At 51.0% G+C, this 25,615-nt stretch overlaps 1 protein-coding gene across 1 annotated transcript in view; it reads right to left on the minus strand.

The window, feature by feature from the left end:
- TMEM132C (transmembrane protein 132C) overlaps positions 1–25,615 on the minus strand; it is a 374,779-nt gene that overhangs the window by 64,245 nt on the left and 284,919 nt on the right. Inside the window, exon 4 of the mRNA XM_037817233.1 lies at positions 16,633–16,816. Coding sequence (XP_037673161.1) covers positions 16,633–16,816 — 184 coding nt within the window. The remainder of the gene's footprint in view (positions 1–16,632; positions 16,817–25,615) is intronic.

Genomic DNA, 25,615 nt, shown 5'->3' on the forward strand with positions numbered 1-25,615 from the left:
AAGGTGACATAAGGGAGGGGTATGGGACTCTTGGCATTGGTGATGTTGTTTGACTCTTTTAATCTACTTTAGTTTAATTCTATCTTTCCTCTTGTTGCCTTTTAGCTGCCATTTTTTCCTTTTTCTTTTGTCTCTCTACCTTCTTTGACTCTCCCTCCTATTTTGTGGAAGAAATGGGGATATCCTTATATAGACAGTGGTGATGGTGGTGAATGCATAAATATGTGATTATTTTACAGGGAACCATCGACTGTTTACTTAGGCTAGAATGTATGGTGGGTGAACAAAACCATCTTAAAAAAAAAAGGAAGTTGATGAAGAAACTTTGAGGGCACTACATTGAGTGAAATAAGGCAGACATATAAGGACAAATATTGTATGTTCTCACTGATATGAACTAATTATAGCATGTAAACTCATAGACACAAAATATAAGTTACCAGGATATAGAATGAAGCTAAAGAATGGGGAGCGGTCGCTTGTTATGAGCAGAATGTTCAACCAGGGAGAACTTAAATGTTTGGAAATGGACAGGGGTGATGGTAGCACATTGTGAAAATAACTAACAGTGCTGAATGGTGTGTGAATGAGGTGGAAAGGGGAAGCTCAGAGTCACGTATGTCACCAGAAGGAAAGTTGGAGGTTAAAAGATGGGAATCTATAAAACAGTGAATCTTGTGGTGGACAATGTCTGAGATTAACTGTACAAATATTAGAAATCTCTTTCATGAACTAGAACAAATGTATGACACTATAACTCGAAGTTAATAGTAGAGGGGTATATGGAGAAAAAATGTACCTGTTGCAAACTATGTACTACAGTTAGTAGTATTTTAACATTCTTTCATCAATAGTCACAAATGTACTACAACAAAACTATGAATCAATAATGGAGAGGGGGTGGTTAGGGGTATGGGAGGATTTGAGTTTTCTTTTTTATCTTTATTTCTTTTCTGGAGTAATGAAAATGTTCTAAAAATTGAAAAAAAATTGTTGTGTTGATGGATGCACAGCTATATGACGGTACCATGGGCAATTGATTGTACACTTTGGATCTCTGGATGATTGTGGTCTGTGAACAACCTCAATAAAATTAAAAAAAAAACAAAGAAACAAAAAAACTGTTGAGAACATCAGCAAGAGTGAATGAGAGCCCTGAGCCCTCTAAGGACTCAGCAGCCCGGACAGAGCTGGAATCTCCCTGTGCCACCCTCTGGGAGTGGGGACAATGGGGGGAGCAGGGACGGTGGCAGGGGGGAGAGGGGCTGGGGGCGGGTATGGGGGATGCTCTGAGGGTGAGGGAAGTCCTGCCAAGGGGCACTGGCGTGACTGAGCACCTGACACTGGGCAGTGGACAGAGGACGCGGATAGAGTAAACTCACAGGCTGGGGGGAGGAGGACACCCCTGGCATGCAAGGCCACCCGGGGGCCGCACTCGGGGGCAGAGTGAGCCAGCTGGTGGAGGCGGCTGGTCCGGCTGACGGGGCCACTGCCACCTGGGGGGCCTATCCCACTGGGCAAGGCCTGGCTGGCAGGAGCAGGGAACTCACGGCTGGACTTTGGGGCACTGACGGGTTCACAGACGCCCAGGCAGCCCCTGGACCGCCAGGCCCCCCACACAGGGAGAGGCTGGCCCCAGCCCCAGGCTCTCTGAATGTGGAAGGTGGGTCCTGCAGCTTGGGCTGCAGGACAAGGAGACGCAAACGCACGCCAGGAGCACACCTGTGTCGGGGCCACCACCTGGGGAGCCTCAGGGCTCGGGGGTTCTCTTTCCACCCAGAAAGAACTGCAGGGAGCTGAGGGCGCCTGTACTTCCTGCTGCAACCCCAGGGGTTGTAACCTGCCGCAGGCTGCTCTCAGCCGATGGAGCTCTGTGGCAGGCTCAGGTGAAACCTGGGGGCAGGTGGCCCCTGGAAGCTGACGTGCATCTCTCCGCAGGTGGGCTGGGAGCACCCAAAACACTTTCCATGAAATAAATGGTTGTGCTGATTTTGACGTTTTCCAACTCCCTGACAAAATCCAGATGGAGGCAAAAAACCAACCAAACCAAACCAACTCATTCCATCTAGTCGTTCTTATATTGTTATAAAGCAAAATACCAAGATTAATTTTCATTGAAATCTGCACCCACTGAAGGTTCTTGAACATGTAGGCCCATTAACAATTCCATTTTACTTTTATTCTCAAGGAAATTTCCTAGGCAGAACCATCGGCTCAGGTGATCTCTGCACTTGCGCGCAGCAGGGACTCTGTAAACTTCCTGACAACTTGCCTGCCATCCTCGCCTCCCCCGTTACAGGCCATGAGGCAGTATCCTAGACAGTTCGGTGTTCAGAATCTCATAACATTTCGTCAGCATTGTGGCTGAGATGATGCCAGGGACACACTCGTAAGTGGATTACAGGTCCGATCAGAGCAAGAGCTCCGAGTAGCTCGATCCCTTGTCATTTTTGTGGGCGGTGTGTTCACCTGCAGCAGCCCAGCATTTTCCACCGGGAACGGGGACTGCGTCTGCTGCACTGCTACCCCCTGGCAGTAATACTCCACTGAGGAAGGATATACTGCTCGTCTATTCACTTTCTAATCAATCCCGCCTTTCCAAGGCCCCTCCTGCAGAAAAGGAAATAAAAGTGGCACTGAGAACCTCACGCCACTGCTGACAGTCACTCCCAGCTCTAGCACCCTTAGTCAAAGCAGAAAGCAAAAGCCTTAGTTTGGTGCTGAAATCTAAAATGACAGCGCAAGGAACACTGATGAAATGTAGCCCCGTTGATTGAGGGTCCCCTGTAAACTACACTGAGGGCTGAACTCTAGACAGATGGCCCCTCTTCCCCAAGAACTAAGGACAGGGGGTGTCCCTCGGTTTGCCAGCACCTTCAGGAAGGCCCGCCAAGTACAGCTGGGCAGGTGTTGCACTGCACAAGGGCTCCACACCTAAGGAGGTGCCATGGCATCACAGACGCCACAGATTCTCTGGCAGTGGGGGAGGTCGAGTGTTATATGAAAGGGCGCCTCTTTCTAATTTGCAAAAAGACACTGCTGGGTGGTGTGGACCTGCTTCATGACATAACAGATTAGGAAGGGGCAGCACAGGAATATTTTCCAAGCAGTCTCTCCTAAGAGAGGCACTGAGGTCTAAATCAAGCCCAGCCTCCTTACTTTTCCGTTGCATTACGAAGGACACGCTGATTCATGTCGTGCCTAGGCAGTGGCCGTGATCGCTTTGTTCACTCCTTAAATTCAAAGCCGAGCGCAGCACCTGACACTGTGGGCACCCAGGAACTATTTGTCATGTGAATGAATGATGGAAGTTCTGTAGGCGAAACTAACAGCTACAGTTTGTCGGCTTCTGCCCTTGGCCATTTTCTCATTACCCCGAGAATATTCATTATTTAATATGAATGTGTTTTGGGCTGAGGGCGTGACATGAAGGATTGAATAATAAGTTCCACTGTAAAGAGGGTTCTAGCTGGAGATTTAAATAAATGAATAAAATTTCCTGCTCCAGGTACCACACACATTTCATAAAGAACCATCTGGTCAGTGGGACTACATTTCTGGGTGAGAATCTGGTATTATAGATTGTCCCTAAACAACTCTTTCTATTACTGCAGACTGCCTCATTTTTGTAAAAACCAGGTCAGTGTTCCTTAAACTTTTTCATCTCAGGAACACTTTATACTCTTATTATTGAAAACCCTAAAAAGCTTTTGTCTACGTAGGTTATACCCATTGATATTTATTGTATTAGAAATTACAACAGAAGTGATTTTAACACTCAAGAACATATACACACACACTCCATTAGCTGCCAGAGTGAGGGCCTTGTCATATCCATGGGCACCTGTGAATTGAGGGGAGTGATAAAGGCCAATGATGTCACTGTATTTTGGGGAGTCTGTAGGCCTTGCGTACTGGTAATCATGACCTGTGTTAGGGACATGTCCCTCCCACAACCCCCCATCGAATTGGGCTCATCGGTGCAACAACAGAAGGCAGCGGAATCAACGGGTGTGGCAACAGCTGAGTCCTCAAAGGTTTGTAGTGTCTGCTGGAGCTCCTGGGCCACTGCTCTGGGGGCATCAGCCGCCATGTCCTGAGGCTCCCCAAGCAGCTGTCTGAAGCTGCCACGGGCACAGAGCTGAGGCTGCCTGCCCACAGCCACACCCACCTGCCGGCCATGTGGGTGGGGCCCCTGCAAGTGGACCTTCCAAGCCCCAGTTGCCATCTCCACTGCAGGCTCATGAGCGGCCCTGGGGCAGAACCCCGTGCAGAGCCAGGCCCGGAGTCCTGGCCCACAGGAACCGGGGGGCTCACCGTGACCGTTGCTGATCCAAGCCACTACATCATGCAGTGTGGACAACCACTAGGCCTTATTATGTAAACACTGTTCATCACACAGACCCCTGAAAGTGTCCTGGGGACCCTCAAGGGTTTCTGTACCACTCTGAGAATCCTGGAGAAAATAACTGCTCTGTTTCCTCCACTCACCCTGTATCTGAGGGCACGCGTCCACCCAGGCTGCCAGGGCAGAGACTCACAGAAGGATAATGTGCTTGGAGAGAAAAAGAACATTAACAACCCCTATGTGGACAAACAACTAATGGGAGTTTTCTCGCTGGGAGTAAAAAGGCATTTCCTTCGAATGTGGCGCAAGGACATAATTAATACTTCTGTTATTATTTCTACTAGTAAATCCTAATGGCCACTATTTATTTAACACTGAATATGTGTCAGGCCCTCTGCTAGGTACTTTATGTTAACTGACTTAATCCTCACTTCAACCCTATGAAATAGGGACTATCGTTATTGCCATTTTACAGATTAGGAAACTGAGGCTCAGAGAGATTAACTGAGCCACCCAAGATCACACAGCCAATAGAGTAGTGGAGTTGGGACTTGAAGCCAGGTGTCCAGATACCACAGTCGATGTCATTAGCCACTGATGGTCCCTGACCTGCAATTCTGTCTTCATAACACTTGGCAAGACGTGACCAGGGCAGAATTTAGGCCAAGGGGATAAGTATTTGACGATGAGCAATTCAGGATGCTTAGTTCAGGTTGAGGATCAACTTGCCCCGAGTCTTATTCCACAGAAAGCACTAAACAGCAAACCAAGGCGGCAGAGAACAGACCCCTGCCTGGGGTTCCTGTAAAGCCAGGTGTGGTGAGCATCTGCTGGGTTTTGCCTGCCAAGCCCCCCACTATCCCTTTCCCCACCCCCCTCCAGCTCTTTGGACCTGTCCTCATCCTGGAGTCAAACACACACCATGCATGGCCAGTCATACTCAGTGTGACTGCTTCAGGAGTGGGGCAGCATAAGCTGGATCCAGTAGGGTGAGGTCTGGGACTTCTGCTGGAATTCTTGGGAAGGAGGTGGCATATCTACTCGGGATGCTAAATTGCCTGGTTGAAAGCCTGAAGCTATCTTTGGGGAACTGTATCTGAGATGCAAGTCTGCAGACAGAAAAGCAGAGAGGAGGACAGAGATGCAAGGCTGGCTGGGCTGTGTGAGCACCTGGATCCAGCTGTGCCTGAAGACATCAGACTTTTCAGTTATATGATCTAATTCATTTTCCATCTGGATTAAGGTGGTTAAGTTTGGCTGTTGCCGCTGGCTCCAACACTGTACTGATAAGCCACAAGGAGTTCTGAAAGCTTCCAAGATCTTCTATTATGCTTTGCTTTATTTTCTGAGTTTAGCATACTAGATCACTGATATTATCATATGAGTTACATGGAGAGATGAACAGATGAAGAGGGTGAAGAGACACTTTTGCTGAGGGCTGGGGCGGAATCATATCTTCATTTTCAGCTCAGTCACCCTCACTAATATAGATGCTCTTTATCAAGGCTCTGTCCAACACAGTGGTCACCAGCCACTTTGGCTGTTTAAATGATGATTAATCTAAATTAAAAATTCCTTAGCTGTTCAAGCCAACTTCATATGCTCAATAGTCATGTGGTTACCATATCAGACAGTGTGGACAGAGAGTCTCACATGGAAAGTTTCCGTGGAATGTGCTGCTTTCTAAGTTTCTAAGCATAAATCTTTCCTTCCCAGACTATAATCGATATTACATGTTTATAAATACGTAAGACCTATAGATATGATTATAAATTCATGATATCAATGTAAACATCTATCGACCGTCAGCTGGATGCCAAGCATGGTTCTAGAAGTGGGGGTCTCGGCGATGAACAAACCGAAGTACCTGGCAACACGGAGATGACATTCCAGAGGGGGGAGATGGGCAACTGACAGATCACCAGACACACGCGTAACACCACGCTGGGAGACGGGGGTATAAAGAAGAAACGAAGTGGGGTAGGGGATGGACGGGACCGAGGTCGCTATTTTAGACAGGGTGCTCGAAGTGAGTTTAAGTCCACCCCTTGAAGGATTCACCTTCACCCGACACCTGGGAATGGGCCTTACTGGGGAACAGGCTCTTTGCGGACGTGGCCCAGTTAAGACGAGGCCAGCGTGGACTACTAGGCTGGGTTCTAATCTAGTGCCTGGTGTCCTCGTAAGAGAAGGAGAGGGTGGCGTGCACGGGGACCCAGGCCGCGTGCCTGGAGGGAGCACCTGTGAGCCAGGGCACACCTGGGCCCCGGGAGCTGGGAGAGGCCGGGAGGGGCCCCTGGAGCCCGCAGAGGCCCGGCCTGCCCACGGCTCCATCACAGCCTCCCGGACTCCGAACTGGGAGAGACTAAACTTCCGGTTTACTGCAACTTGCTCCTGGGGTCCCTGGAAGCTCTGCAGTAGTGCCGGCGCCCTTGGAGGGCCCCCAAGCGAGGCAGGCTTGTGGATGCGATCGGTTTGGGCGAGGTTAGGAGCCCACCCACCAAGCCACCCACCCTGCGGGCGCCAACAGCCTTCCAGGCTGAGAACCACGGGATGGGGATCAGCGCCCACAACCTGCTTTAGAGTTCTCCACAACTGAGAGGCGGAATGAAGGCTCTGCATAGCACAGGAAACCCATTCTCATTTGAAAGGGGGATGGATAAAGCTGTAAAACCGGTCTACATGCATTAACATTTGTAAGAGAGATAGAAATGACTGCAGAGGATCCAGTATGTCCACACAAACCCATATTCTCCATTTTTTCGTCCATAATATTTCCTATCTCCCCATGTGACAATGACTTAAAATGAATTATACATTCATTTACAGATCGAAGCTCTAATGTGTTCAAATGATGACATAATTATGGGGCTGTAGAATAAAGGCTGATAATTTTCACTGGTGCCCTGGCAACGCTAATCATATAACAAAGAATAATAATAATTAATCTTCCTTTAGGCTGGGTTAATTTAGGCAATAAGTATTTACAGAGCAATTTCCATTTGTCAGGAACTGTACTAAGTGCTGGTGATAAATGATGAGGCAGACAATAGTCACGGACCTCAAGTTGCTTACTGTTGGGTGGCAAAGACAGAGATGGTGGTCATTCATTCATTCATTCAACAGCTCCATACTAGAAGCCTACTGTGTGCCAGGCATTGTTCTAGACGCTATCATAACATTCCCTTCCCTCACGGAGCTCATAAACAAACAGGAAATTCAGACTATGCACATATGTATAAATACGCAATTTTCTGTCAGGTAGTGCCCTGCAACGTGGTGAGGAAGAAAGCCAAGCCAGTCAGGGCAGACGGGGCCGCTGGGCTGTGATTTTAGATAAGGTGGTTGAGGACTAAAGAGATGCCACTAGGTTGAGACCTGAACAAGGTGAGGATGGAGGCTGGGAGCAAGGTGGGGGGTGCTGGGGCGAGGTGGGGGGGTGCTGGGGGCGAGGTGGGAGGGTGCTGAGGATGAGATTGGGGGGGGTACTGGGAGCAAGGTGGGGGATGCTGCGGGCGAGGTGGGGGGTGCTGGGGGCGAGGTGGGGGGTGCCAGGAGTGAGGTGGGGGGTGCTGGGGGTGAGGTGGGGTAGGGTGCTGAGGACGAGATTGGGGGTACTGGGAGCAAGGTGGGGGGGTGCTGTGGGCAAGGTGGGGGGTGCTGGGGCGAGGTGGGAGGGTGCTGTGGATGAGGTGGGGGGGTGCTGGGGGTGAGGTGGGGGAAGGTGCTGAGGATGAGATTGGGGGGGTACTGGGAGCAAGGTGGGGGGTGCTGCGGGTGAGGTGGGGGGTGCTGGGGGCGAGGTGGGGGATGCTGGGGCGAGGTGGGGGGTGCTGGGGGCGAGGTGGGAGGGTGCTGGGGGTGACGTGGGGGATGCTGGGGGTGAGGTGGGGGGTGCTGGGGGTGAGGTGGGAGGGTGCTGGGGGTGAGGTGGGGGGTGCCGGGGGCGAGGTGGGGGGTGCCGGGGGTGAGGTGAGGGGTGCTGGGGGTGAGGTGGGGTAGGGTGCTGAGGATGAGATTGGGGGGTACTGGGAGAAAGGTGGGGGGGGTGCCGCGGGCAAGGTGGGGTTGCTGGGGTGAGGTGGGGGGTGCTGAGGATGAGGTTGGGGGTACTGGGAACAAGGTGGGGGGATGCTGGGGGTGAGGTGGGGGGTGCTGGGGGTGAGGTGGGGGGTGCCGGGGGCGAGGTGGGGGGTGCCGGGGGTGAGGTGAGGGGTGCTGGGGATGAGGTGGGGTAGGGTGCTGAGGATGAGATTGGGGGTACTGGGAGCAAGGTGGGGGGGGTGCCGCGGGCGAGGTGGGGGAGGGTGTTGAGGAAAAGGTTGGGGGGTACTGGGAACAAGGTGGGGGGGTGCTGGGGGCGAGGTGGGGGGTGCTGGGGGCAAGATGGGGGTGCTGGAGGTGAGGTGGGGGAGGGTGCTGAGGACAAGGTTGGGGGGTACTGGGAGCAAAGTGGGGGGGTGCAGGGTGGGATGGGGAAGAGGCTCCAGCAGCGGAACAGCCGTGCAAAGGTCCTGGGGCTGGACGGCAGTGAGAGGGGCGTGGGGAAAGGGTTGGATCCGCGAGTAGCTGCAGGCTGGACTTTCAGGCCATCCAGGCTGGGACACGGGGTGCCGGGTCAGGAGAGAAGCAGGAGACCCATGGCGGGACCAGTTAAACTCCCGGTGTGAGCTGACGGTGGCTCGGCTGAGGCTGAGGCTGTGGCCGCGACGGAGGTGGATCCGGGGCTGGGGTAGAAGCCGCGGAGCACAAACGCTACTGCGAGCTACTGCTGACGACAGGGATAGGATCTGAAAACGCTTGAGGCTTGTCCTGTACTGCCTGCGGAGCCTTTTGAGGCTGGTGTCCTACGTTCGTGGTGGTTGCAAACACTCAACTTCCGCTCGAGCCGAGTCGAGATGAAGGTGCCAGTTTTGCCTTCCAGCTCGCAGCCCCGTCCGCGTTCCCCGAGATTCCTGCTACGGAGCCCGCAGGGATCCCCCAGCATCTGCACCTCGTGGACTTCTGCACACAGTGTCGCTCCCCCGCGCTGCCCCCGCGACGGTTTCCCGCCATCTGTGCCAGCTGGAGGTCGCGGCTCTCCCCGGGACGGGGGAGGTTCGAGGGTGACTCGGCCGAGTGGGGGCCGGCTCTCCCCAGGCGTGGCCCCCGCCCACCCAGGAGGGTCTAAACATACAGGGATGGACATTCCCGCTGCCCGAGTCGCATATTTATCTTAAGTAAACTGTGCCCTTAATGTGCTTGAAGCATTTAAAAAAAAAAAAATCAAAGTTTAACCTGGAGTTTATTTAAGAAAAAATAACTAGCATTTCCCGAAGGTCAGCAAGCGCTCCTGGGTGTGTTTAACTCTCCCGACAGTCCCACGGGCCAGCTTTATTGTAATTCCTATTTCACACAGGTGGACACGCAGGCACAGAGAGGTTACGCCACTGTCCCAGGTCACACAGCGAGTCAGAGGAAGAATCAGGCCCCGGAGGCTGAGCTCTCAATCCCCACCCTACTCTCTCCTTAGAGGAAGGTGTTGACTAAGTGAGAGTCGGGGTTGTGTGGAGCTGGCGGAAAGTGAGAAGCTGGCGGGGAAAGGGCTGCCGCGGACACAGGCTGAGGAGCGGGGTCTCGCCCTGGGCTGCCCTCTTCCATCCCACGGGCCCCAACTGACCCAGAGGGCAAGGGAGAAGAAAAGCCAACTGGAAAGACCTTCCTGCCAGTTTTTCCGATCCAGTGTTGCTCTTTCCATGTTTTCCTGTATGGTCTCCATCTCTAATGTCCAACGAAAGTGTATCATCTTTCCAATCAAAACACAGTGCTTAACTGCTAAGTAAAACAATGGGAAGTTTAAACTTTGAAAAGACCAGAGTGGCCACCCAATACAACCCTTCCTTTTACTGACGGGAAACGAAAGCTCCGTTAATGAGGATAGATCCTGCAAATGGCTACACCCAGCTACACCCATTCCTGAACCCCTTGGGCATTCTCTGCGTAGCAGGCAGCGGGGAAGGTAATTCCCTGACCGGATAATTAATCAGTCATCCCGCAAACATAACCATCAAGTCAAGACAGCTTTTGCATGTGTCAAAGATTTGCTTTTCACATGGAAACATGTGCCACTTAACTGGAAGGAAGGACCATTTTAAACCTAATTCCAGAGTAAACTTCCAGCTGTGACAAGGAAACACTTACTCTGCACAGAGATATTTTTCAACCAAGCACACATTTTTCAGTTGTCCTGGGGCATCGGAGGCATCCATAAAATACTCTTAGAGAGAATAACAGATGTAAAATTCTCAAGTTGGAAAGGAGCATCGGAGAGCAGGGTAGGATGATTTTGAAAAACAATAAAACATTATTTTTTCATTTTCTCTCCAAAAGTGATATTCTCCCATCCCCGTCAAAGAAGATTTCCCTCTAACTCACGGAGATGCCTGCCGTCACCCTCCTAGAACAGAGAACGTGCCTCCCTGCGGGCCCGACGCAGGGCAGAGCCATCCATCACACACCAGGGTGACATGTGGGTCCCATGCGTCACCATGGCCCCGGCCAGTTAACACACACTTGGCCTCACACATCTGGGTCTCAAGCCGGCAGAAAAGTGACCCCAGGGGTCTGTGGGTGGGAAACCCACACCGGGGGCCAGGCCATCTCCAAGAGATCCCCAGCCACTCTCTCCAAGTTCAGTCATCTAGAGGGCAAGGGGAGACGACTCTGGAAAGTTTCCAGGCCGCATTTTATGGTCGGTCGGGGTGTGCTCTCTGGGAAGGAGCTAGAAGGGGCCTGTGGCATTTATCCCTGGCTGGACTCGACGGCCCCTGTGAGAGGGTCCACTGGAGGCGGAAGGGCCACTGTCCGGCCGGGGGCAGGGTCCGAGGGCAAAGCAGGGAGGGGCGTAGAGGGACGTGCTCCTGCCAGAAACGCCACAAACCCGTCTCCCCGTCTCCCCTCTCTCCGTCCAGTGCACCCAGAGCCTCCCGCTGGCTGAACCCCTCTGGAAGCCAGAGGGCCAAGGGGCTGGGGGGCTGCAGAGAAGGGCCTCTTTTCTGACAATCTCCCCTTGCTTTGACGGGGCTCCAGGGAGCTGCAAACCTCAATCCATCCCCAGGACACCCCATAGAGGTGAGGATTAAGATCATGATTTGCAGACTCCAGAACAAGCAGCTTATTCTAATTTGATTTTATGCAGAGAGAAATGATGTGTCCCAAGAATTTTGAAAGCTTTATATAAGGAAAAAACCCAAGGTCCTGGGATGTTTCAGGGGCCAAGGAAAATGACTGCATCTTATGTTTGCAAAAGTAAAAAATTATTTGAAACTTCAAAGTCCTGGGTATAAGTCTCACTGCTTCCGAGGATATTTGATAGTCCGTCTGGGGGCAAAGGGTCTCTTGCTACACCTGCCAAAATTGGGGGTCACAGCCTTCTTTAGACTGGCCTTAGACTTTAGAATTTTTGTTTGTTTTCAAATTAAACTCAGGAAAAACTGTAGGACACCAACAGAACTAAGGATAGAAGCCAGTCAGCTTCTATCCCTGTTGCCCTGCTTTATTTGTCCTCACAGCTTCTTATCACTACCTGCTCTCATCTTATCAAACATCTCCCCGTTTGTTGTCTGTCCCCCTCTAGTTGTAGGCCCCACGAAGAGGAGAATTTGTCCCTTTTTTCTGACTTAACAGGGTCTCCTTCACTGAAGACCTGCGGCACCTGGCACATCCTGAGCGCTCAGTGTGACGCGGAATGAGTTCTGCTGCCCCTTTATTTCAGAGAAGCAGCTACGGCCCCACCAAGGCCGTCACGCGGTTTCAACTCTACTTGTGAGGTCAGGACTTTCTCCTTAGAGTGGAAGGAGGAGGAAACTCCCAAAACTTGTTGGCCCCAGAGGCTCCTTCGTCTCGTGGGAGCTCTCACAAGCTGACCTGGGCAGCTCCAGGACCCCCACCCAGGCTCCCCGTGGGCTCCCCCAGCCTAAGGTGGGAGCAGGGGGCAGAGGTGGGAACTGGACACAGAGGGACGCGAGGCAGGAGGGCCACAGGGCTGGGGCCTAGAGCTCTCCCGCCCCCCCTGCCGGGAAGTCCCACTGCCCAGTGAGCCGGAAAAGGGACGGGCAAACGGTGGCTTTGTGGCTCAGTGTCCCTCGGTGGGAGAGTGCCCTGGGGCTTGTGCAGCAGGGCAGGAGCTCTTTGCTGCTGGTTCCACCTCATTAACTCTGGGGAGTGGGAAGTCTCCAGCTGATTGTGCAAGGAGGCTATTGATGAACCCCCAGCCATACCTGTCTCTAAGGAATAGGCTTGGAGAAGGCCTGGTTCTAACGTGAGAGCTTCCCCAGCGAGGCAAATTTCCCATTACATAAGCCTCTAATCTACCTTTCTGAAGTTCATTTTCTTTAAAATGAGCAAGAACCTGAGGAATTCACTTTACATTTTCAAATTTGCTGTCTCGCTGGCTGCTGACACACAGCATTAGGTTTTAATTGTTGCTTCTTCATTTTAAAAAAAAATTCATCTTCCAGCCAAGCTGCAACTTATTTGCTAGATATTTCCAGTAAACATTTATCTTTTGGCTGTTCGTAAATGTACTAAAGCTCCTTTTATTAAAAAACAAAAAACTCTGAAAATACAGAAAAATAGAGCCCACCTCATTTTATTGCCTACTTGTTGGTATAATTCCTAATTCTCCATGTTGCTTTGCATAGTTACGGTCAAACTGCATACTTCAGGGAATGCAAACTTATGACATCACGTGTACCCCCAAATCCTATAGTCTGGAACCCCAACTTATGTCCCAGTACGGCGGAAATATGAGCCAATTGGTTAACTTTTTGATGAATCCTATTTGAATTCACTCACAGTTACTGCAAATAAATGGATTCTGGGTAAGACATTGGTGATTATTCCATTTTATCTTAAAGAGACACAATAACTGCAAGAACAATACTTCCCTTCAAGAAGGAATATCTTGTGGTCCATTGAAAAGTGGGGCCATAATAATACATCATATCCTTATAATGATTTACTTTTTCAAAGCATTTGAATGCCTATCCTTCTGACACACGTAGGAAAGGAACAAAGCACTTACGCCCGACAACAGACAGTACAGGTCTAGGATACGGGTCAGCAAGCTTTCTTTGAAAAGGGCCACGGAGTAACTATTTTAGGCTCTGTGGGCCAAGAGGTGAAACTGAGAATACTAAGTACTCAGATGGCCATTTAAAATGGAGCCATTTAAAAAATGTAAAAAACACACAAAACATTCTTAGCTTGCAGTTCACAAAACCTAGGCAGTGGGGTTAGATTTGGCCCATGGTGTGGTTTGCTGACCCCTGTTCTAGCACATGAAAAGTCAAGAGGAATCATTCTCAAGCTCGACTGCAGAGTGCTCCCAAACGCCTGTGGTGGATAACGCGTTCTGTGCTGGACGTCTGCTATTTTGTCTGTCTTGCATCCATCCCCACTCTTTCAGCAAGAGCCAGAATTTCCCATCATGCACTTGCCCCACCAACTCTCATTCTGGGGCTGATTCTGCACCTGCTCCCAGAGCAACAAGCTCCCCAGGCCTGGCCAATCAGAGCGCCCCATCCGTTTGGCCTCAGTGATTGGCTTACGTTGGGCACACGACCCAAGCCAAGGCAATAGGTCTAATCAGAGCCAGTTCCAGATTTGCGGGAGTGGTGAGCAAAGAGGCGTTTCCTCTTTACAGGCTGGGCATGCTGCTTCGAGGATGTGAGCCTGGCGTTGCCAAGAGCCACCTCAAGGACAGCCCCTCCTGAATAGCGACCCTAACAGAGAGGAAAGCAGATCTGGGAGAGGAGGAGAAGCTGCTGTCCACGAGGAAAGCATCTGCCCACCTGTGTCCTTGCAGCTCCAACTGTGGTCTTCAGGTCAGCAGCCCCGGCACAACCTGCAAACCGGGAAACTCCCAACCCAGCCTCCCGAGCCAGAGTCTGCACCTGGGCAAAACCGTCAGGCGATCTGTGTACGTGTCACATTTTGAGAAATGCTTTTCTAGACTTTTTAAGCAACATGAGGCAAGTTTAAGTGGGGTTGGATTTGAAGCTTTTACAAAGAGTACTGACTTATCCATTTTCCATAATTCAGAGCGTAAATACAACCAAATAGCATGCTTGTTTCCAAGCTCTTATCAACGCAGACTAATAATAAGAGTAACCTCACGTAAGTGAGCCATGGAGTACCGTGCTACTCCATCTCCCTGCGACTTGTGTAAGCTTTACCTTTTAGGTTGACCTTGCAGCCCACAGAGAACCCTTTAGAGCCCAGTGCTCAATGATCTCCATCATCTGCGGGAAGGAGGGGAGAAGACGCACAGAGAGGGAGCAGGAAGATGGTACAGCAGAACATATTTTCAGCTCAGGGGTCCCCTACCCTGGCTGTACTTTGGAATCACCTGGAGATGTTTTAAAACTCACCAGCTCCCAGCCTCCTCCACCAGCAATGTTCGCTTATTTGTCTAGGATGTGGTCCAAACAACAGTAATTTCTCAAGTCTTCCTAGATGATTCAAATCTACGGCCGGGGTTAAGAAATACTCTTTTCCTTCTGCTACAGCAGAGGCTGGTAAGCTTTTGACGCAAAGGAAGAGATGGTAAATATTGCAGGCTTTGTGGACCATATTGTCTCTGTGGTGACCATGCAACCCGGCTGTCGTGGGTGAAGGCAGCCATGGGTGATAAATAAATGAGCCGGCGTGGCTGGGCCTTAGTACAACTTTACTTCGGTATTTCGTCGTGGTTTGCTGATCCTTATTCTACAGGGCAGCCTTGTTACTGGGACGAGACCCTTAACCCTCCTGGCATGCCAGATATTAGGGGGGGCCCTCTGTTGTTTGCTGCCCGGTGTCCAGTCACACTTTTTCTAGACAAATGACTCTGAAATGTCCTCTTGGAAACCTTCCCTCCTCTACTCACAAAGTCATGTGGTTTGTAGGGTCAGCCCAGGTCTTAGTTTGGTTTTCCCCAGAAGCATCCCATGAGATGACGATTCGAGGGCAAGCGGTTTACTCAGGAGGTGCGGACAACTTTGGTGAGGGAGTGGGGAAAAAACGGGCAGGGACCTCAGCCAACAAGTGTGGGGCATCAAGCAAGGGACCACTGTGTGTGACTGCGGCTTAATCCACGGGGAAAGGTCAGGGAAGCCGCGTGGAACCCATGCTTCCGAGCAGACTGACGTGGAAGCCAGGGTGCAGAGCAAAACTGGGACCTGGTGACAGAGTTTCAGTCCTGATTTGGTGGATATGAAGCCACCGTGATCACGGTCTTTCAGCTTTGTGCCATGTGCAACCCAAAGAGTCCTAGGTTCCATGTCCGAGAAGGAGAATTTTGGCAAAAGCAAGGCTAGCACATTTCAAAATACTCTTCCCACATCTCTGACACTGTACCTGCTTTGCTTCTCTTACCAGGGGCTCTTTACACAGTGCACAGGGCCGAGCAGACTGCGGCTGAGTGAACATGGGGTGGGTGCTCAGTCCCAAACCCCACTGCTTTCTTCTTTGCTCACTTCCAGCTCAACAGGGTCCAGTGAAAAGTGAGCAACAGGACTTGTGCACATACGTTGTACTTAGCACTTGTGTTCTATTTGCGTTGATGACACGGGGTGCCCTCCTCCTGCATGAGGTGTGGATGGGGGTCCTCAACACCCACGTTTCCCAGCCCCCTTGCAGTTCAAGGGGACCACAGCACCCCTTCTAGCCAATGGGACATGAGTGCAAGTGCTACAGGCCACTTGTAGGCCACGCTTAGAACAGCTGGCATGATGACTCTCCGACTGCCTGCTCCTCTGTCTTGGTGACCAAGGTGACCACACGCTTCTGACGGCAAAGCTGTGAGATGGCAGTGCCTCCATGAGTCCCCGGGGACTGGGCGATTGGAGGCCTCTACCATATAAGCCATTTGGTATAAGTGAGAACAACTGTCACTGCCTCAGGCCCCTGAGCTTTGAGGATTACTTGTTGCTGAAGCACAGCCTAGCATATCCTGACTAATACGCATAGTACTGAAAGCTTCCTTAAAAAAAGAAATGGAGGAACAAAAAGAGAGAACTGGAGTCAACTTAAAGAAAGAAGAGTAAGTAAATAATAAAATATGGCAACTATTATGAAGGTGGTACGAAAATAACCGATGTTGAGGAAGGCTGTACTAGTGAGATGTAGCCACTTCCAGACTGGAGGAAAACGGGACTCACAACTTAAGTATCCCCACAAAGCAACTGCAAGAATCATCCTGGGGAAGACGGGCAAGACACAATGAGGCAGCTAAATATACACGCACAATCGCGCGGCCTTACCATGGCCAAGGGCACGATGCCCACCAGGTCCTTCTGGCTGACGAAGATCTCGGACACAGCTATGTCCGTGGTCCCTTTCCGGGGGTACTCGACCTGCCAGGTGATGGGCTGTGACCCCGAGAGGCTGCTGAAACTGGCTATCTCAAAGTTCATCTGCACCACCTCGTTGAATGAACTGCTGTTTCTGGAAGGGAGCAAAAGAAAACAGCTTTATGCGGGTGTTGTTCAATGGGATGGCCCTCCTTTCCCTTAGTCCCGCCTTCTGCAATTATACCCATAACACAAGGACAATTATACCCATAATATCAGGGACACTTCAATGATTTGGGAGAACATGTAGGGTGTGGTGCCACATACAAGTTAGGGACCTTGGCCCCTGGAGTGTGGCCCCACCCATGAGTTAAGGGTCTGGACATAGAGTTCAAGCCCTGAGCATCAGCCAGCATCCATTTTGATGAACCCTTGGACTGTTTTTCTCCAGCTCTTCTGACACTGAGTAAATCCAGTTTGCCTCATATTTGCAGCATGAATGTGGACTTCTGTGCCCCTTTAAGTTCAGTTTTGGGGGTGGGGGTGGGGGGACAGGTGCTGTGGGAGGATCACTCTTTGTGAGTTTCTCCCCTCCTGGCTTGCCTCCCTGGACCACAGCAGCTGAGGAGCAGACACACCCACCCCTCAGGGCCCCCTGCAGCTCCACGCTGCTTGCAGCCGACTTCCCACCGCTTGGGCCCACTCCGCTGCGGCCTGGCTGTGGTGACGGGCTGGGCAGCAGCAGGGTGAAGGATGCGGGCTTTGAAGAAGCCAGAGGCCCTGGTTCTGCGGGGTGGCTGTAGCCATGTGCCCGGCTTCCAGTCCCTCATGCTCTCGCCCCAGGCACTCTGACGCTTACCAATGCTAGGAAGCTACTGAGAGTCCAAAATTTTCAATTTATAGATGATAAAATCAGGGCCCAGAAATGGAAAACAGTGGCAGAGGCAACACTAAGTGTAGCATCTCCCCGTTTCTGATTCAATGCTCTCTACAGTGTTCTCTTCCAAGAGCGTGTGGCCAAATGTGAAATGACAAGGCATCAATAAGAGGTTCTCCAGGACAGGGGTCGGCAAACTGTGACACATGAGCCAAATCCAGCCTTCCAGTGGCTTTTGTAAATAAAGTCTTACTGGCACACAGCCCTGCCCATTCGGTCGCGCACTGTCGGCTGCTTTTGTGCTACCAAGGCAGAGGTGAACAGTCGAAACAGCGACTGTACAGACCAGAAAACAAAGTATTTAGCCTCTTGTCTGTTACAGAAAAAGTTTCCCAACTCTTGCTCTAGGAGGTCAGAGAAGGGGAATGTGGACAGACTTCCTGGAGCTGCTGATAGAATTATTACTGGTGGAAACAAGAAGGCATAAATAAAACTGTGTTTGTCAGGTGGGTAAGGATTTTGGGGGCCTTGAAATCCAGGTTGAGGTGCCCCCAATGCCCCTCTGCCCACAAGCAGTTGTAGTAAGTGGGTCAACAGATGGCAGTATCTCAGGCTGGCCTCCGCTGGAAACAGATGTTGGTTGAAAACTCACTGCAATCCCTGTGGCATTCCTTTGACGATGCATTCATCATATTTTCAGATGAATCAAAGCAGCTTTTCCACAGCATGAGAAAGAGACACCAAACATGCTTTAAAACTGGCCCCAGGACCGTGCTGGTGCCAGCGTGAAGACTGGTGGAGAGGCCCTGCCCCTTGCTGGGGGTGTGAACCCACTGAGGACACAGGGCTTGCTCAAAAGCCACAACCCTAACTCTCCACCCATCGCCCTCAGCCTGCTCAGAGGTGGGGGCAGGAGGTCCCGGGAGGCCGTGGCCCCACCTCAAGCACCAACCGAAGCACTGGGACTTGGAACCTTCAAGCTGCCTGGGCTGGAAGCAGTGCCTGGAGAATTGTGATTTATGAGACGCTGGGGTCCCTAGTGGGGGGCGGGGGGAGTAGATGTCTGGAGCATCAAGCCATGGGAGTGCAATCCCGGAGAGCGAATTATCGGCCTTGGAAAGTGAGGGAGAAACATCCAGAGTGTTTCCAAACCAAGAGATGTGCTCCTGGTCCAGCAGGCGCTGAGCCTGCTCAACTCAAGTCCTCAAAATCCTTCCATCTCTCTCCAGCGTCTCCGTTTACTGAGCTGCAGACACTGCTTTATCTCGGGGGTTTAAACTTGTCTCTTGGCAAGAACACTGGGCCTCAGAGTCCCCTCATCTCCCACCGAGCTGGGTAGCTGGAGGTGTCCAGGAGCTGTGGGCCAGGTAATCGACTCTGCTCAGGAGCCGATCCGCTCCGCCTAGTCTCGGATGTGGTGCAAATCCACCTGTCCAGGGACTCGGCCTCGGCCCCCAGAGGAATCTGTAGAGTCTGCAACGAGCTCTCCCCCACCATCTGTCTTCATCCTCTTTTGAAGTTCTGTTTTGGGCCTCCTGACAGTGCTCATGTTCTCTCTGAGACTCAGCTCCATCATCTAGAGATCGCACGGGGAAGGAAACTGGTACACGAGGGGCCGGCACAACTTCTCCCGCCCCAGGCTGCGCCCCCTTCCGCTGCAATTATGCCAACGTGGGGTGCTAAGGAGGGGATGGTTCTGTGCAACGGAAAGAGAGAAGCGGTTTTCCCCTTCTGGCTTTGAAAGGCTTATGCTAGGCAGTTTCAAGGGGTTTTCGGTGCTATACAGAGCGACGGGTGGGCCTCCCTAAGGCCTACTGCTCCAGTTAACTTCAGAAAGAAACAGCCTGCGGCTGCTCTCAGAACGTTCACCGTGGGCCGGGCAATGGACTGGGCACCGGATGAGGTGCCCGCTCCTCCAAGGCCCGATAAACACCCGTGTGGTGGTGCCACGTGCCCTTGTGGCACGAGCCCCTGAGCACAGACCCTCTTGCGTGTACTCCAGGCCGCACCTTCGCAGCTGTCCAGGAGCCACCCAGGGATGGGGGTGGGTGGCGTGGCCGGCACCCATTGGGAACGTGCCACAGCCCCCCTCACTCCCTCCACGGTGCACCAACGAAACTCCCTCTTGGTTTCAGAATAGAAAAAATAACACATTTCACAATGTGATGAAAACGTTCACTTTCCACTGAGCGCTGAGGAATTCCGGGTCAGAGGGACATGGGCCAAGCCGCCTGGTGGGCTGGGGTGGGGGTGGGGGCACAAGCTTGGCAGGACGCTGGAGACCTGAGGCGGCGAGAAGAAACACCTCTGTGTCCACAGGGACTCCGGAACGTGTGTGAGAGGAAAGAGCAGACAGACAGGTCCCCAGGGGGGCTCAGGACAAACGTCCTGACCAGAGACGGGAATTCCTTTGGGAAGATGCCTTGATAGGCTGTGGGTTCACTCTCAGTCTGTGGTATGACTTCCTGTTTCCCCTCCGTCCCCACACCACCTTTTCCTTTTTCTCATCTCTGATAACTGTGTAACTTGGGATATCCAAATTAAACAGAATCAAATGATGTTTTAAAATTTGAGACTTTTGTGCAGGAGAGTGGACAGGCTGTATGGTGCCGTGGTCCCTGCTCAGGATTTCTAAGGGGCCATCATCCTGCGTGCCTGCCAACGGCAGCCTTATGGTAAGGCTGACCGGTGGGGCCAGAGAATGAAAGGTTTTTCTAGAGAAGCTGGGGATTTAGAGTTTTCTAAGAAATATCTTCACTTTTAAATATAGGAACCTTATCCATTTGAACATGATGTGGCTCAAATCTCTGCTGGGTGTCAGTTTGCTATCTCTAACTTAGGACAATGGTTCTCTCCAGCATCTCTATATTCTGGAAGAAGAATTTCATAGAAGTTCTTTGAGGCAGAAATTGCCTTAGAGATGATGCCGTTGGTGATCTTCTGTGGTCCTCAGAACCCTCAGCGTTCCCGGAAGGGACGACGGCAGTGGTCGCAGGGCTAGAACTGGCCTCCACCCCACCCCCCCACCTTCCCCTGAGTACTCTCTCCTTCCATTAAGGGATGCTCTAGTCCAATATGTTCTATATTCTGGGTCTCCATGAAGTATTTTATTCAAAGAATGAAAAAGGAAGGAAAGAAAAAAGGAGAAAGGGAAGGGAGGGAGAGAGGAGGGAAAGAAAAAAGGAGGGAGGAAGGAAGGAAGGAAGAGAAGGAAGGAAAAAGGGAATTTAGGGGTTAGAAAGGAGACTATGACCCATGGATCTTCAAGGACAACACAGCTGCATATAGTGATTCATGCTGTGGAATTTCCCACAGACTTCCTGGATGCAAATCCTGGCTTTGCCAGTTACTGACCAGGAAATTTTGGGCAACTCTGTCTCATTTTGAAATGAATATGCCTAATACACTTAGAACAGAACCTGGCACCAGCAAGCACCCAATATTTGTTGGGCATGACACCACGCCCGTGCTCAGTGACTGTAAGTCCTGACCCCCACCTCAGGACGGGCCACTGAGCTGGCCCGGGAGCTCCTGAGAGCAAGTCACAGCGGCGAGGAGGGTTGTCTGCCAGGCACTGAGAGCCAGGATCCGTTCAGACTTGCAGGCAACACACTCCTGTGTGACCTGTGTCTGTCAGACACGATGCCACATTATACAGGGAGGTGGAGAGACGGGAAAGCAGAAATCTGTCTGTAATTCTGTCTGTGATCAGTGCTCCCCTCCCCCCCCAATGCCTCCGGGCAGACTGAAATATTTGCTAAGCCTTTGCCTCAAAGGGACCAGGAGCCTTCCACACCAGCCTTTATGAAGTCATAAAAAAAAGAAGTTAAACACTTAAGTGACTCCAGAGAGCGCCCAAGACCCACCACTTGCTAAATCAATAGTGTAGATTTATTGCGGTTACTCTTGAAAGGAATTTTCACAACTGGTTTTAACAAAAAGCTCTTACTCAAGGCAAATAAATTCCCCCAATAGTCACGATGAGGTTTGGAGTACTGGAGACCCAATTTACCAAACCTCTTAGCTTTTGAACCCCATCTGTGCTGAAAAGCCAAAAGGGCTTTCCCTTTCCACTGTGGGGTGTGAGGGATTTTAGTTTCAAAGTCATCAAAAGCTGTTGACCACTTAGCACCTGCAGAAAGAGATGAGACTAAGAAAATGAAGAAATCAACCTTCTAACAGGGAAGCTTCAGGAGAACAGGATCACTTGGCCCAGGTTTCGTTTAACTCATTCTTTTTCATGTCCATTTCATGAAGGCTCAGGCCACATCCTTCCCTCTGGACCCTGGAAGGTGCCATCAAACTGAAGTGCCCAGAAAGCCTTCATTAGAAAGTCCCACCGACCCCAAGGTCAACACCCAAGGCCCTGGGTTCTCTGGGAGCTCTCCATGGTGCTGATGTGTATCAGCCGGCACTCCAAGCTGCAAGCCACAGACAGTGCTTTGGGCTGATTTACACAGAAAGGGAATTTAACAAATGCATCAAATCCACCAGGAAGGGTGGAGAAAAAGACAAGAGAACAGGTGGGAAGAAAGGAGGGTACTATGACTACAAACTCAGGCCACACTGGTTCTAGAAAGGACAACACTGCTGATGCCCAAACTAGTTTTCAACCGCTCAGTAAACCCTGACGGAAAGCCCTTCAGGGGGAGATCTGACCGGCTGAACCCAGACAACATGCCCTAATCCAATCTGCCAGTGCAAGGAGAAAAAAATCCGCTTTTTACAGCTGGAGTCAGCCTCAAAAACTAAATGCTGTTTGCAATTCCATAAACGCTGAAAGGGTTTCAGAGACAAGGCAGTATTAAATATAAAAGTGACTGTTCCTCGAGTACTCTTTCACCACTGCTCTCTGCTATTGGTGACAGAGATTCAGGGACAGAATTCAGGGGAAGGAATAAGAGTGAAGGGCAGCAAGATGGAGAAGTCTTTGAGGTTTGCCCTGTTTCCAAACTGTTTTAGATTAGATTATGTGTTTGTGCTAAAAAAAAAAAAAAAAAATTCATTTTCCCTTTCTTGCCACAAAAGCCTAAAAATTTATCGTAGCAGGTAAAGGCTTATAAGAGTGAGAAAAGAGAGCACTTGACTGCAAATCATATTGATGTTGACGACACTGCTTCAAAAGAGAAATGCAAACCTTTATGGAAGTAATCTGAGCCTTTGCATCCTATAAAACAAGGGTTTGCAACACTTGCTGCATATATAATCATCTGGTAAGATTAAAAAAAAAAAAAACAGAAACTACCCGATACCTGAGTCTACTCTGAGAGTCTCAGGAGGTGGCAGTCAGACATTAGTGCTTTTAAAACTCATTACGCAGCCACGGTAGAGAATTGTTCCTCTACACAAAGGGTTTCTCTTTCTGTCATCACTAAGCTGCTAACATTTTTTAGCCTCCAGTGTCTTTGCACAGATAGTACTGAGTAGGGGTTAAGACCACGGGCTCTAAAATCAGACACACCTGGGTTTGAATTCTGACTTCGCCATTTAGCGGAAGGGTGACCTTGGGCAAGTTACTTAACCCACCAGCTCTCAACCTTGGCTGCACAATGGAATTACCTGGGGAGCTTCAAAAAGCTCAGATGCCTGGGTTCCACCCCCAAAATCCTGCTTTCATTTGTGTGGAGTGGGGCCTGGATGATGGACGTCCTAAGGGCTACTCAGGTGATTCTAAAATGCAGTGAAGTTTAAGAACCACTAATCTCACCTCTGTAGGAGGCGGCTATTTGATCTGTGATAGATACGACGACTTCACGAGGCTGCCACAAGGACGCATAGGAATAATGTGTAGAGTTCAGCGCACATCATGGCAACTGTACAACGAGAGGCAGCTCTTATTATTGCCGCAGTTACTTCTCCCATTCGGTCACCTGGCAGGGCTTGCTCCCCTGTGGTCCTCCTCAGGCCACACATCCTGGGACCTGCTGAAGACACCAGGTGAAGACAGACAAGCCCTTACTCCAGCTCGCCAGGTCCCGTCCTGAGAGTCCCTCCAAGGCATCAAGTTGACACCGAGAGCTGCTCCTGTATTTGCTCCACCTCACCCCACTGTCCGCTTTCCTGGCCTCAGCATGGCAGAAGAGGGCAAGCCCAAGCTCTGGAGGCAAAGCCCACTCACCCGCTTACTAACTTTGACCAGTTACTCATGGCTGTGGGCTGAATAGTGCCTCATGTTCAAGTTCAACCCCCGGTAACCCTGAAAGGGAACTTATCTGTAAATAGGGTCTTGCAGAGGTGATTCATCAAGATGAGGCTATCCCGGGCCCCGTGGGTTAGGGCGGGCCCCAAGCAAATATGACTGATGTCCTCATAAGGAGAGAAGAGAGACCAACACGGAGGGAAGACGGCCGTGTGGAGGCAGAAGGAGAACGAGATCAGAGTGACACAGCCACAAGCCAAGGAGGCCAGGGAGCGTCGGCAGCCTCAGGAAACCAGGAGGCAGGACAGGCTCCTGCTCTGCAGGCTTCTGGGAGTGTGGCCCGGCCAACACTTTGATTTTGAATTTCTAGCCTCCACAGCTGCAAGGGAATGAATTTCTGCTGTTTTCAGCCGCCCAGGTTGTAGGAGACTGGTAAGTGTGCAGTCTAAACCCTCAGTTTCCTCATCTGTGAAGTGGGGATATACATTCTGGTTGTGCTGGCTGTTGAGTATATTTAGTGAGATAATGTAAGCTCATGCTTAACACACACTGAGCCGGGGACATAGTTGATGCTCAATAAATGGTGCTTGCTACTTTGAGGCAAGCGTGTTCCTGGTTATATGGGGTATAACCCAACACTCCTGGAGCCATTCTGGAGTTTCCTTTCTGTCACACCCCACATCCCAGCTGTCAGGAGCACCTTCAAACCACGCCCAGGGTCTGAAGGCTTTACGTCTCCTCCACACCCTGCCCTGGTCCAGGCCACCACCCTCTCTGGCCTGGGTGTCTGCAGCACCTCCCCCCCGGGCTCCCTGTTTCTGCTCTCACCTACCCCCTTGCCCTCCAGTCTTTCCTCCTCGAGGCGGCTGCAGTGACTGTCCAAGAGCAACTGGCACCACCCGCTCCTCCGGCCAGAGTCTTCCTGGGTGCTTCTCACTCGGGACCGAAGTCACAGCCCCACCCCTCTGACTTTGTGTACCCTTTGCCTGGCTCACACTCCTCCAGCCCACTGGCCTTCTGGCAGCTTCTAGAACACTGCAGGCACATGCCTGCTTCAGGATCTTTGCACTGTGCTCTCTCCTCTGCCTAGAATCCTCTTACAGCAATTGTTTAGTGACTTTCTTACCTCCTTGGGCTCTTAGCTCAACTGTTTAAATCTGCAGCCAGCACCTCTCACCCCACAGTCCCCATGGCCCCCTCTGCTTTATTCTTCCCCATGGCACTCTCTACCAGCTGGAACACTATATTTTATTTATTTACCGTATTTTTCATCTTTCCTCAGAGCCTCCCTTCTAAAACATAAGCTCCAGGTAAATGAGTTCTTTTTTTAACTTGTTTTGTTCACCGCTATATGTCCAGAGGATAAAGTATAACAGACACTTAATATTCACAGAATGAAATTATATTAAAAGAAACATTTCTGGACAGAATGCACTCTCTGAAGCTCATCAGTTATAAAAGAGGGGCCTCAAGGCCGGAGACCTTCCCCTGCTGCTGAGTCTCTTGGAGCTGGGGAGAGAGGGGAGACAGGGTCCCCAAGCCCAAGGGCAAAAGGGGCCGGGCAGGTGAAACAAACAGGTGAAGCTGACAGGGTGTGGGCAGTGGGGCAGGATGGAGGTGGTGACAAACCAGCAATCCCTCGCCACATCCGGGGTTCAGCTGCTTCCTGGTTTTAACAGCTCTAGCCAGGTGAGAACATGGGCCCAATCTTGTCAGAAATTCCAGTTTTCTAAGAGAAACCAGAAGTCTGGATTTTTTTTTAATGGGAAATCTCCTGCTGTGGAAATGTTGGAGGTAATCAATTAATAAAAGACCCTGGGACATGAGGAGGACACAGGCACACTAAAAAGCACTGTGGGCTAAAAGGAGCCCTGGAGAGATGAGGAGTTAGAGCATGGAAGCTTCCGGTCTTTCAAGGACCCTCCTGAGTGCAAGCC

The sequence above is a fragment of the Choloepus didactylus genome, chromosome 23, assembly GCF_015220235.1.
Source record: "Choloepus didactylus isolate mChoDid1 chromosome 23, mChoDid1.pri, whole genome shotgun sequence".
Taxonomy (NCBI): domain Eukaryota; kingdom Metazoa; phylum Chordata; class Mammalia; order Pilosa; family Megalonychidae; genus Choloepus; species Choloepus didactylus.